The 14125-nt window shown below is 39.2% G+C and overlaps 1 protein-coding gene across 4 annotated transcripts in view; it reads right to left on the minus strand.

The window, feature by feature from the left end:
- CENPI (centromere protein I) overlaps nucleotides 1-13675 on the minus strand; it is a 53180-nt gene extending 39505 nt beyond the window's left edge. For 3 of the 4 annotated variants that reach the window (XM_081222621.1, XM_081222620.1, XM_081222618.1), the window contains exons 1-5: nucleotides 13588-13675; nucleotides 11615-11850; nucleotides 10856-10993; nucleotides 6375-6493; nucleotides 5981-6088 (exon numbers count right to left, since the gene is read on the minus strand). In XM_081222621.1, coding sequence (XP_081078747.1) covers nucleotides 5981-6088; nucleotides 6375-6493; nucleotides 10856-10993; nucleotides 11615-11837 — 588 coding nt within the window. In that variant the 5' untranslated portion in view covers nucleotides 11838-11850; nucleotides 13588-13675. The other variant, XM_081222619.1, reaches the window with a different exon arrangement.
- Nucleotides 13676-14125: the final 450 nt, after the last annotated feature.

The raw sequence follows: 14125 nt of genomic DNA on the forward strand, positions 1-14125 counted from the left end.
TGTATGACTGATTCATTTTTTTATCAAGCAGAAACTAATAAAAAAAGGTTTGATTCAGCAGGACAATATGAAAACTATAATTGTGCGTACACCTAATAATATACTCAAAATATATAAAGTAAAATTTGACAGAACTTTAAGGGAAAACTAACAAATCTGCCTTCATATTGGGAGATTTTCAACATACCTTACTCTGTAATTGATAAATGGGCAGCAACAAGAACAATAAATCCATAAGGATAGAGAAAATTTCAACTCCAATAACCTTCATTCCCTCACCCTACTTCAACTACTCACCCCTCTGTCACTCTGAACCTTGTCATCACATTGAACCATCCCCTCCTGAAATCTTAAACTCCAATGCTACAATTTCTATCATTCCAGTTTTTAACCCCAATACATTTCCTGAATGTCACCAAGGCATCCTGAACCTCAGCTGTGTGTGCTCCCAATCTGCCCTGTTTTGTCTTCACCCCCACCCTTTTCTCTCTAGCCTCCCTGATCCATCGGCGGTCACTCTCGCCTCCTTGTCCCACCCTGGAGAAATTACCTATCACAAATTCGTGCTCCCTAAACTCATCTGGGCCTTCAGAACTGTGTCTCTAACCTCCAATTTCTATTTCCACCAATAGCTATTTCAAAATGTATACTCTCTCCTCAAACATAATATTCTATCTTCCCATCCTCATTCTCAGCAGAAGACCTTGCCTCCTACTTAAGTGAAACTGTGAGGAAAAAAAAAATCACTTGAAACACTGGGCAGGAATTCCCTCAGTCACGTCCCTTACTAACCCACAAATTTATTGACATCAACACCCATGTCTCTCTTCCTGTTGAAAACAAATTCCTATGACTTTAACCCTGATCCCCAGTCTTATTTTGATACCTCTCCTTTATACTCACATGGAACTCTGTGGATACTATCACAGGATTTATCACACTGTACTTATCTTCTCTCCTACTATATTTAAAGATCTTCAAGTCTCAGCCTCTTACTAGATAGCTTACCTTAGCAAAGTTACGTAACTTTTCCAAGCCTCAGTTGTCTCATCTCTAAAATGGGAATATCATTTTCCATAAATCCTGGCTTTAGTCACATGACTCTGGGTAATTATTTGACTCCTCTGTGCCTCAGCTTCCTCATCTCTAAAACGGGGATAAAGGTGTGTACCACATAAGGCTGGCAAGAGGTTCATGTGAGTTAAAACCACTTATCTGGTGTGTGTTTTACACTTACAACACATTTCAGTTTGGCCTAGCCACATTCCCAGTGCTCACTTAGTCAAATGAATTTAGTGGCTACTATACTGGTAGCACAAGTATAGAAAATAGTAGGTGCTCAATAAATTTTTTTAAGAATATTGAGCTAAGAAAAGAACTTTCAGACCCTCAGAACAAGGAAAAAATACTTTACATAGTCTAAGATTCCTTTCTCTACATTTTAACATCTCTGAAAACGAACTAATCCTAAAATCCATATCATGTGATAGTTTTAATGGCAGCATTCTATTGTAATGGTTCATAAGATAATGATGCATCTTAACACTGATGGCATCTTAGAGATGATGAAATACTGTGTATATAAAGTATACTAGTGCCTGGCATATAAGCCTCATATAAGTTAATTATATGAGGCTTATAGTTAACTTATTCTTACTCATATTTGTAGTTCTAATACTAGTTCAATGCCTTTCATATTATGTGGTTAATAAATGTTCATTGAGTGAATTTCTAAAGGATGTAGCCTCAAACTTTGTACATCTAAAGCCAAACATATTATATTCCTTCCAAAACTACCTCCTTTTCACAAATTTCCTTTTATGGTCAAAGGTACCATCATTCTGAGTCATGCTGCCTTAAAAACTTGGATCTTTAGCTCTTGACCCTTCCCTTAATCCAATATAGGTACCAGGTCAATTCTACCTTTACAATTTCCCCTAAAATTTGTCCTTTGAATTTTTCATTCCCCTTAGTCTAGGATAGTGATTCTCAAACTTTTTGGTCTTGGGACTCTTTACATTCTTAAAAATTAGAGGACCCCAAAGAGCTTTTGTTTATCTGGTTTATATCTGTTGATATTTACCATATTAGAAACTAAAACTTGGAAATTTTTAAACGTTTACTAACTCATTTAAAAAATAGGACCAGGGCTTCCCTGGTGGCGCAGTGGTTGAGAGTCCGCCTGCCGATGCAGGGGACAAGGGTTCGTGCCCCGGTCTGGGAGGATCCCACATGCCGCAGAGCGGCTAGGCCCGTGAGCCATGGCCACTGAGCCTGCGCGTCCGGAGCCTGTGCTCCGCAGCGGGAGAGGCCACAGCGGTGATAGGCCCGCGCACCTCAAAAAATAAAAAAATAAGCCCATCACATGCTAACAATAAATGAAATATTTTATGAAAAATAACTATATTTTCCCAAAAAAATGACTTAGAGTGACACAGTTTTACATTTCTACAAATTTCTTTAACGTTTCTGACTTAATAGAATACAGCTGGATTCTCTGCTTCTGCATTAAATGTTACAGTATATTGTTCTGATTGAAGTACATGAAGAAAAGCCAGCCTCACACAGATACGTAGTTGGAGAAGAAAGTAATATTTTAATAGCCTTTTCAGAAAATCGTGGATATTAGTCTTTGATACTTCACTAAAACTTGGTAAGTGATAGTCTCTTAGGGAACAGCTGCAATGTGGAATCTGAAATCTTATCAATGAACCCTCTTTGTACTCTGTTCCATTAAAATTCATTGATATATCTTGCACTTTGGATGGATCTTTTACCCATGCATAATTTCATAATATCATACTTGATAATTTGGAAATTAGTTATACCAAGCTTCCAAATATTGACACATTTCATTATACAATATCTAAAAATCACATTCATTAATATTGCTACCATCCTCATCAGGAAAGTCTTTAAGTATTGGGAAGCTGTCAAGTTCACAGTAGCAGATACAAATTTTCCAAACTTGTAATTTTCACTTAAAAGCTCAAGTTTTATCACTGGCAAAAAATAGTGCCAGTTGTTTTCTTTGAAGTGACCAGCTCACTTTGTTCATTTTCAAGAAAACATCTGCCAAATACCCAAGTCTGAATAACCACAGTTTATGTGTCAGTCACTCTTTGAAGTAAAAATGGTATTCTGTGAAAAAAGCAGCTGGTTTAGCTCACAACTCAATCACACAAGTGCTTTTCCTCAGGACAACTGTTGTACTTTAGTATGCAAAAGGGATTTATTTGTACTTCCCATTTCATCAAACATAATATTAAAGATGTGTCTCACAGGTTGAAGTTTAATATAATTAATGAAGTAATTTTTACTGCTTCATTTGGGACATTATTAAGTGAAACTTGCATTTTTGTTTTTTACTGCAGTGAAGAACACAATGACCACTAGTACAGTCTGGCCCCACTGCCCTGATTTGTGCTAAGGTGCCGGCAGTTTCATCCACCATCAGTGCAAATTCAACACAGTGAAAATAGCTAATAACATCTTGATATTGCTATAAAGATAACTTGAACCACTGAGACCTCCTGAAAGGTTCTCAGGGAGCCTCAAGAGGTCCACAGAGCATACCTGAGAACTGCTAGTTTAGGATGTCATCATCATGTTAGTCTCCCAACTAGTCTTCCTGACTCTAGCCTCCATCATAATTCATAATGTTTGGCACTACTAGATACAACTTCCTACAGTGTTGCTTTCAACATGTTCTGCCCCAACTTTTTCAGTGATTTCCCCACTGGATAGAGGATAAAGTTCAAATTCCTTACCATCACATTTAAAGACCTCTACAATTTTTCCTCACCCAATTTTTTCAGCCTTACCACCCACCACTGCTTGACACCAATTGTAATTAAGTCAGTCTGATCTATTTAAGGTCTCCTGAAATACAATTTACACAGTTCACAACTTTGCTTGAAATATTCCTGTCATATCAAACATCAAATCTCAAATCCTACTCAACCTTCATGGCCTAGCTCAATGCCTACATACTTTATGATGCTTTTTCTAATCACTCTGGTTTACAGTGTTCTTTCCTTCCTGGAAATATCACAGCAATTATTATCCTCATGTTAACATATACTGTCTTTGATAATTTAACTTATACGCTGTAATTTAACTTTATCTGCTTTCCTTAGTCCCCCAACTGGATTATAAACCCCTGGAATATGGAAACTCTCTGCTAAACTTTGAATCTTCTACATTGCCTCGATCAATGCAATGAACACAGTCAATTTTTTAAAAATGAAATCAATGAATGAATTCCCTTTCCAGAAGCAAGAGGAATTCAGTTAGATGAATGGTTCACATGGTCTGTGAACTACTGATGGTCCTTGAAAGTCTTCCATGTGGACAGTAGATTGATTTCTTAGAGTTATTAACATTTTCAACGGGAATAATTATGCTCTTTAATCAAAATCAGCCCATTGGCATCTCATGAAAAGTAATCCTCTCCTCATTAATTCTGATGTGGTTTTCACAGTGTTAATCAAGAAACTGGAAACCATAAACAAGACCAAAAGACAACCCTCAGAATGGGAGAAAATATTTGCAAATGAAGCAACCGACAAAGGATTAATCTCCAAAATTTACAAGCAGCTCATGCAGCTCAATAACAAAAAAACAAACAACCCAATCCAAAAATGGGCAGAAGACCTAAATAGACATTTCTCCAAAGAAGATATACAGACTGCCAACAAACACATGAAAGAATGCTCAACATCATTAATCATTAGAGAAATGTAAATCAAAACTACAATGAGATATCATCTCACACCAGTCAGAATGGCCATCATCAAAATGTCTAGAAACAATAAATGCTGGAGAGGGTGTGGAGAAAAGGGAACACTCTTGCACTGCCGGTGGGAATGTGAATTGGTACAGCCACTATGGAGAACGGTATGGAGGTTCCTTAAAAATCTACAAATAGAACTACCATATGACCCAGCAATCCCACTACTGGGCATATACCCTGAGAAAACCATAATTCAAAAAGAGTCATGTACCAAAATGTTCATTGCAGCTCTATTTACAATAGCCAGGAGATGGAAGCAACCTAAGTGTCCATCATTGGATGAATGGATAAAGAAGATGTGGCACATATATACAATGGAATATTACTCAGCCGTAAAAAGAAATGAAATTGAGCTATTTGTAATGAGGTGGATGGACCTAGAGTCTGTCATACAGAGTGAAGTAAGTCAGAAAGAGAAAGACAAATACCATATGCTAACACATATATATGGAATTTAAGAAAAAAAATGTCATGAAGAACCTAGAGTAAGAAAGGAATAAAGACACAGACCTAGTAGAGAATGGACTTGCGGATATGGGAAGGGACAAGGTTAAGCTGTGAGAAAGTGAGAGCGTGGCATGGACATATATACACTACCAAATGTAAAATAGATAGCTAGTGGGAAGCAGCTGCATAGCACAGGGAGATCAGCTCCGTGGTTTGTGACCACCTAGAGGGGTGGGCTAGGGAGAGTGGGAGGGAGGGAGACACAAGAGGGAAGAGATATGGGAACATATGTATATGTATAACTGATTCACTTTGTTATAAAGCAGAAACTAACACACCATTGTAAAGCAATTATACTCCAATAAAGATGTTAAAAAAAAAAGAAAAAAGAAACTGTACAATAAGTGACCCAAAGGACCCTGTTGAAGTGGTTTAAAAGGGAAAAGATGGCAATCATTGCTCTAGATCAGCAAAGAGACTCCAATGTGAACTCAATTCTATCTGTTACAGTTATTTCCTTAAAAAAGATATAAAGCAAATGCATTAAAAATTTTATTTGTTAATCTGAGAGACAGGTGTAAAGATGTTTGTTATGTTACTCTTTATACTTTTCTGTGTGTTTCATATATTTTAAAATAAGTAAGGAAAGTTGTGTGGCACTTTGAAGCACATATGGTGCATTGATATACAAGCACATACCATTTGATCGATGCATGATGCTGTCCAATTTTTACTTACCAGTGCATCATCTTGCAATGAAGCAAAAAAGAAGCCATAGAGCAAGTTAATTTGCTCCTTGTGATCAATGAAGTCAAACATTGCAACCAGCCAACGATAAAAAAGTACCTATTGAGAGACAAAATGCTTATCTTTAGAGATATATAACTTGCAGAGGAGAGAGCTTAATTCCCCCCTCAGGGCTGTTTTAGAAGCCTCTAGCACAAAGAAGGAAAACAGATTTTATCTCTCAGTAAAAATTTCTGTTTGAACAGACTCCTTGCATCAAGCTACATTGTTCCAAAACTACAGGCTTTGCACAAAAGGCCACTGCCATTACTCCATAAGTGGATCTTCCTTGCCAGCCCTTAAGTGGTTCTGAAGGACTTATCATCAAAGTGTTTAAAAAGATTACCTTGGTGCTACCAGAACACTTGCCAACACAAAGCCAAGAGACCGCCTTAACCACAGAATCTTCTGATATTAGAGTTGCTGGAATCATACACTTGAATATCCGAGTGTTTACAGCACTCCCTGGAAAGCAGAGAAACTCTAAATCAAACTACATTTTAGGATCTTGACTGTTTCCTTACTAACATTAACTCTTAGTCCTAAAAATTTCACTTCGCATTGAAGGCAATAAAATAATATTCAATATCTCTTATCATCATTACAAAACATAGTTTGAAACAAAAATGTACCTTTAACTTTTAATATAAACTATAAAGCAAATTCTTTGGTTCTAATATTTTTATCTAACAATGGAGGATGAGTACAGGATTTCTTCTTGGCATGATGAAAATGTTTGGAAATTAGATAGTGGTGATGGTTGCACAACTCTACGAATATGCTAAAAAAACAACCCTGAATTGTATGCTCCAAAAGGGTGAATTTTATGGTACGTGAATTACACCTCAAAAGAAGTCTTTTACTCCTAGGAACATTTCAAGGACTTTTTAAAATGGCATAATAGATTCTGATTTATTTAAAGCTACTCTAAGATATCTTGCATGAGCTGCTACATTTAAGAATAAATAGATATATTTCTAGTCTCCATCCCCCCCCCAAAAGTGGGAAGGATAGCAGAATTAAACAACTATACTATTAGCTGGTAGTAATATTCTATATTGGTCCAATCTTTCCATCATACTCTCTTGGCTTCTATGGTATCCTCCCATCTGCTAATAGAAGTGAGTTTGCAAGTAGTTTTGTGTATACCCTATGTCAACTTCTGCTTATTAAGGCTTCAATAATTAAATATACATGTATATCATCCATTTCTTTTTGTATTTAAACATTGTTTTATTTGCATTATACAGTGGTGATCACAACCATTCACTGAAAAAACAGTGTTCTCAACTTCTCATGCAAGTAGAAGCCTCAACAATATCTTGGATACATGTGTCTTTAACCACTGTTTTACAGGTATTATAGCATGGTAATCACATCCATTCAGTATAACACTGTTCTCAACTTCTCCCACAAGTAGCATTCTTAGAAACATACAGGTTTTTAAACGCTGTCTTACATGCATTACAGCATGGTGATCACATCCATTCACCAAGATAACACTGTTCTTAACTTCGCCTGCAAGTAGCATTCTCAGAAACATCTTATACATCTTTTCTTTTCCTACTAATGTAGACCTCTTATTTTTTAAAATAAAAATTGTATATATTTAACATGCACAACATGATGATATGATATAATCAGCCCTCCATATCCGTAGGTTCTGCACCTGTGGACTCAACCAACCACAGACAGAAAATATTCGTTTAAAAAAAAAATTCCAGGGGCTTCCCTGGTGGCACAGTGGTTGGGAGTCCGCCTGCCGGTGCGGGGGACACGGGTTCGTGCCCCGGTCTGGGAGGATCCCGCATGCCGTGGGGTGGCTGGGCCCGTGGGCCGTGGCCCCTGGGCCTGCACATCCGGCACCTGTGCTCCGCAGCGGGAGAGGCCGCAGCGGTGAGAGGCCCGTGTACCGCAAAAAAAAAAAAAAAAAAAAAAAAAAAAAATTCCAGAAAGTTCCAAAAAGCAAAACTTGAAATAGCCACACAAGACAACTATTTACATGGCATTTACATTGTATTTACAACTATTTACATAGTGTTTACACTGTATTAGGTATTATAAGTAACCTAGAGATGATTTAAAGTATACAGAAGGATGTGTGTAGGTTATATGCAAATATTATGCCATTTTATCAAGGAATTTGAGCATCCTAGGATTTTGGTATCCGCAGGGGGTCCTGGAACCAACACCCGGCAGATACTATATACCTATATATAATAAAATGACTACTACAGTCAAGTTAATTAACATTTTATCTCCTCACATAGTTACCATTCTTTGTGTGTGGTAAGAGCACATGAAATCTATTCTCTTGCAAATTTCCAGTACTCTATACAATATTACTAACTATAGTCATCATGTTGTACATCAAATCTCTAGATTTATATATCCTACATAACTTCAACAATATATCTCATCAATTCCTACCCCATCATTCTGTGGAGAAGAAAGGAAGCAGTGATGGCAGGTAATGAATCACAAGAATAAAAATCTCTGTTTTCCAGTCTCATGGTATCTTGTTTTTACTCCTCTCTTCTCCCCTACTCCCATACCCCAACACTTGTAAAGTTTACAACAGTCTGACCGCTAACGCTTTACACATGTACCAAATTCAAAGGGAGAATTCAATATAGACTCTATTCTTACTTCCCAGTGACTTTTCAATTACTAAAGAGTCCAAAGTCCCTTTGTACCTAATTATGACATTTCTAGCACACCTGCCCCTCAATATGTATTTCAACTTAGCAAAAGAGCTACATATAAAGATCTGGTAGTGATAACTAAAAGGAGAAATACAGAAATAACTGTATTATTTATAATACAGTTATTATTATTATATATATTTATAATATAATGTTATTATCACAGAAATAACTAAAAGGAGAAAAGCAATTAATGAGGCTACATATAATGTCACCAAATTCCACCTTAACAGAAAAACGAAATTAGACTAGAAAGCCAAAGATTATTTTTTAAATTGTTACATACAAGTTTCTAAGTCTAAGGCATGCATTTTGAAACATGCATGCATTTGCAACAAGACCTGGCAAACATCATGAAAACCTTCTAAACGTGAATTTCTGAGATATCAAAAAAGAGAAATTCCAAAATAGAAAACATCTGTACATTCTATACATGTTTTAAGGGGAGAAGCGATAGATAGAATTGTTCTCGATAGACACTAATCAGTTAAATATGAATTCCTAGAAATTTGTCAAAACCAATCTGAAACCACTTAGAAGAAGACCAATTTTATTAGGTCAAATGTAACTTTGTAGGAAAACAAAGAGAACTAATCAGGTAAAAACAGAGAACTAGGGACTTCCCTGGTGGCACAGTGGTTAAGAACCCACCTGCCAATGCAGGGGACACGGGTTTGAGCCCCGGTCCAGGAAGATCCCACATGCTGCGGAGCAACGAAGCCCATGCGCCACAACTACTGAGCCTGTGCTCTAGAGCCCATGAGCCACAGCCACTGAGCCTGCATGCCACAACTACTGAAGCCCATGCGCCTACAGCCCGTGCTCCGCAACAAGAGAAGCCACTGCAATGAGAAGCCCACACACCGCAATGAAGAGTAGCCCCCACTCGCCACAACTAGAGAAAAGCCTGCGCGCAGAAACAAAGACCCAACGCAGACATAAATAAATAAATAAATAAAAATTTAAAATATAGAGAACTAAAACTCCTGGAAGTCATATACTGAATTCGGCTAGTAATGTGTTGTCTCTTTCTCAGACACACACACACACACACACACACACACACCTGCAAACATGATAGGGTATGCACAAAGGAACGCAAGGGCTAGAAAATGGTATATAAAGTATTCAATTTTGATAGTTGTCTTAATTTTAAAAAAAAAGGAGAAAACCCAGTAGCAGTGTGGTGCAGCATAAACACTAGAATGGGAGTTAGGAGATCTGAGTTCCCCAGTTCTAGCTCTGAGATTAAGCAAGTCTTTTTAACCACTCTGGGCTTCAGTTTTCTCACCTTTAAAATGAGAATGTTCAAGGGCTAAAATACTCTCTAAGTCTAAATTTGGGTGAGGGTAGGTTAAAAGGTTCTTCTCAAGTAAAAAGAATAATGGACAGATATTATTTCTTTCTAAGAATCTCCCCCCACTTCCATTACAAATGAACTTAGAACAGAAGAGGAAGCATTGGCACAAAAGAAAAAGCATCTTGACTATTAAGGCCACAGACACTGGAATGGAGACAGTATCAACAGGGACTTGCCATAGATAAGTGAACCTAAAGGCAATAAAATAGACCAAGTGATCTCTTAATGTGCCCTCCAGCAACACTATTTAAATTATTATCTATCCTTCCTAAGAGAAACACTAAAAATGGCTCCCATGTATTTGGTGACAAGAATCCATTTTATTGGTGCTTCCCTGGTGGCGCAGTGGTTGAGAGTCCACCTGCCAATGTAGGGGACGCGGGTTCGTGCCCCGGTCTGGGAGGATCCCACATGCCGCGGAGCGGCTGGGCCCATGAGCCATGGCCGCTGAGCCTGCGCGTCCAGAGCCTGTTGCTCCGCAACGGGAGAGGCCACAACAGTGAGTGAGAGGCCCATTTTATTTGTAAAGATATGTGATAACCAGCCATTTTCAGCATATGCTCATAGAAACTTTTAGTTCATAAGGTAGTCTGAACACAAGAAAGTCCCATTTTATTGATATAATCTTATCAGATTGGTTTTATGACGAGAATAGGAAAAATATATAGTTCTTTAACTGCAGCTGATTCCAATCAACAATCTAACTCAAAGTCTGAAAGGCAAAACAAATATCAAACTGAAAAATTTATCCCCTTGACATACCAGATTTGCCACTGAGTGCCACATTTAATAGAATGTCGATTCCTTCTGGAGCTAACCCATTCTTCCATGCCACATTTTCCACAGTTTTCAAGTGTTTCTCCAAGGTTTTATCTTTACTCTGTGAAGTTTTAATGGGACCTGGAAGAGGAACAGTATTAAACAGTGAGGATTTTAAAACTCTCTCACTCCTCAGCCTCAACAGTTACAATTAGGATTCTTCAAAGGAATAGCTTTACGTAAAAGATGTCTTCCTAAAAACCCTTCAAAGCCTTTAAAACCCTAGAATACTTCACAGCAAAGCAGGAAAACTGAATCCTGCCCTGGCTTATCTGCTCTAAACTAACTAAAAGCACTGAACTTAGACTAAGCTGTTTCAGAAACTAGGGCAGTGGTTCCCAAACTTTGCTGCACATTAGAATCACCTAAGGAGCCGTTAAAAAATCCCAATGCCCAGCTTGTATCCCATACCAATAAAATCAGAAAGTCTAAGAGTGGATGCCAGGCACCAGTGGGTTTTAAAGATTCTCGGGAAATCCCAATGTGCAACAGTTTGGAAACCACTCTGCCAGGAACATGCTTTGTCGCTATATCCCTAGTACCTAGCATACTGATATGTAGTAAGTGCTCAATAAATGTCCATTAAATAAACAAAAATCATGAATGAACAAAAATATGTTTTCCTTTAAAAATCCTTAAGAAAAAAAGTCTGAATATTTTTACAGGAATAGGACTTAACATAAGGAAAACAATCTGTCCTACCTTTCTCAAAGTATGCCAGTGCTATTTGCAGAGCACCTTCTGCTTGATCATCAGCATGTTCATAATCTTCCACTGGATTGTTTTGTCCATGTTCTGAGATGCTCTTTGAGTCACTCAGGTCCTCTTTTACTTTCCAGGCCGAGAGTCTAGTCTGATAGCTATTACTACCTTGTGAAGTCCTCTTTTGTGCCTGAGAGTTCTTAACTTTCCTTTGAAGTGACATTACTGCACGTGTTCTATACAGAAACAAGTGTCAAGTTACCATTAACCAGCCAAACTGTCCCTCCCTTTTTACTCCACAAAGACAGGGATCACACATGCCTGTATTCCCACATTTAGTACAGAGGACCTAGCATACAAGTACACAATAAAAAAACTGACAGGAATCCAGGCAACAAAATCTATAGGTTAACTTTCTCAAAAAGCCCTTGACCTAAATAGGAACAGAAACAACTCTCCAAGGTAACATTCACTAGCTGGCCTTGTGAGGGGAAAAAAACAGTAACAGTACAGGCAACATAAATTCTCTTAAAAGGGCTATATCACATAAGTGAGTCCAAAACTAATCCATCTCATGATCTCAATGTTACTTTCTCCACTCCTATTTTTCTCCACCCTGCCTTGATTTTGCTTTTAATCTTTAATGCTGCCTGCTTTGTCAGTGCTAAGTTAAAGACAAACTGGTGGCCAAACTAAGGATTCTCGGAACAGAAACATGCCCCGATAATTCACTTATTCAATAAATAATTACTGAGCATCATCTACAATATATGCCACACACAATTCTACTCACCAGGGATAAAATAACAAAACAGTCAAGGTCTGTGCTCTCATGAAACTTATGGGGGTGGAGTGAAGAGGAGTTGTGAGAGTCAATAAATAAGTAAATAACTAATACTGAACATAATATACAGTGATGTCATAGAAAAGAGGTGGGGGTGAGAAGCTACTTTGGAATAAGTGTTCAGAGAACGCCTCTCTGATGTGACCTTTAAGCTGAGATCTGAATGCCAGAAGGAACCAACTATGTTAAGAGCTGGTGGAAGGGTATTTCATGGAGAGGAAAGAACAAGACATGCTAAGACTTTAAAGCAAGAGCTCTGTGTGTTAAAGAAACAGCAACAACACCAGTAAGAGGCGAGGGTCGGTGGGGAGGTAGCATGAAAGAGGTACAGAGTAGTAGGAGACGAAGTCAAAAAGGCAGACAGGGACTGCTATATTGGGGCTTGTAAGCCAGAACAAGGAATTTGGTTTTTAAGTGTCATAGGCAACTATGGGGGAAGGGAAGACTGTTACAGAGGGGAGTGATACCATCTGATTTATGTTTTAAGATCATTTTAGCTGCAGTGCGGAGAATAGAATGTTAGGGGTGCAGGAGTGGAAACAGACAATTAAAAGGGTCTAGCAAAAGTCCAGAAGAGATATGACTGCAATCTGAACCTGGCTTAAGGTGTAAATGGTAGGAGAGGTAGAAAATGATGGTATTTGTGAAATGTTTTTGGAAGGAGACTGGGCAAGGCCGTAATAAAGGAATTGGATGTAGGGAAAAAGAGAGGAAGCCGGAATGACTTCTAAGTTTTGGGCTTCAAATAGGAAAAACTAAGGGAATGGTCGTAATGACACTCAACCCCACCTCCCTAGAACAGATGAGGCTGCAGCAGAAGAGCAATATACATGTCTAAGCCACCGAGAGGTTCCAGGTTCCGAGTTGTTTCCTCGGGTCCTACGAAAGAAGGGCGGGCGAGCAGCTTCTAGCCCTTTCCGGTGGAACTGTCCCATCGCTCCCCAAGGACCACCTTTCACAGCCTGCCCCAGCAGGGACCGAACTTGGCCGCGACAACTAACCCACCAGGCAGATTCCCGGTCTGGGGGAAAACCCGACACCTTGTATGACAGTCTTGCTCAGAAGTCAGGAGATTGATTCCCTTCGGCCTTGGGGCTCCCACTTTGCCCGGTGTTTAAAAGCACCTCACCTAAAATGTTCCTCGGTCCCAAAGCCTCTGGAGTCCAAACGTCACCTCCCGGATTCGAATGAGCGGGCTCTGCCCTGCGCATGCGCTTCCAAGGCGACACAGGGGGCTTCTGGGCGGAGCCGCGCGCTCTGCTGAAGCCTGATTGGTTGGGCCACAGCTCAATGGCGCGAGGCGGCGCGCGCGCCCACGCTGACGCAAACGCAATTCCGCAGAGCCGCCAGCCACACCCGGCCCGCGCGGGGACGCCCGGCTAGCGGGCAGTTGCTGCTTAAGTCAGCCGATTGGCTGATGCTCCCACTGTTCTAATATTGTTCCCATTCGTCACTGTGCCTAAAACGGAACACCTAGTGTCTCGGTTCTTGAGTTTAACAAGACCAATTACAGTGATCCATTTGCTCAGATTGACCCCAAATGTCGGGACTTTGAATCTGTAGGAAAATATGACACTGCAAACTTCTCAATAAAGGCTGCTTCTCCCATGTTGGGCAAGAGAATTAGGTTAAAGGGTCTGACACCTCTGAAGCTGTCGCTAGGAGGT

This window comes from Mesoplodon bidens (genome assembly GCF_964165515.1).
Source record: "Mesoplodon bidens genome assembly, chromosome: X".
Lineage (NCBI taxonomy): Eukaryota > Metazoa > Chordata > Mammalia > Artiodactyla > Ziphiidae > Mesoplodon > Mesoplodon bidens.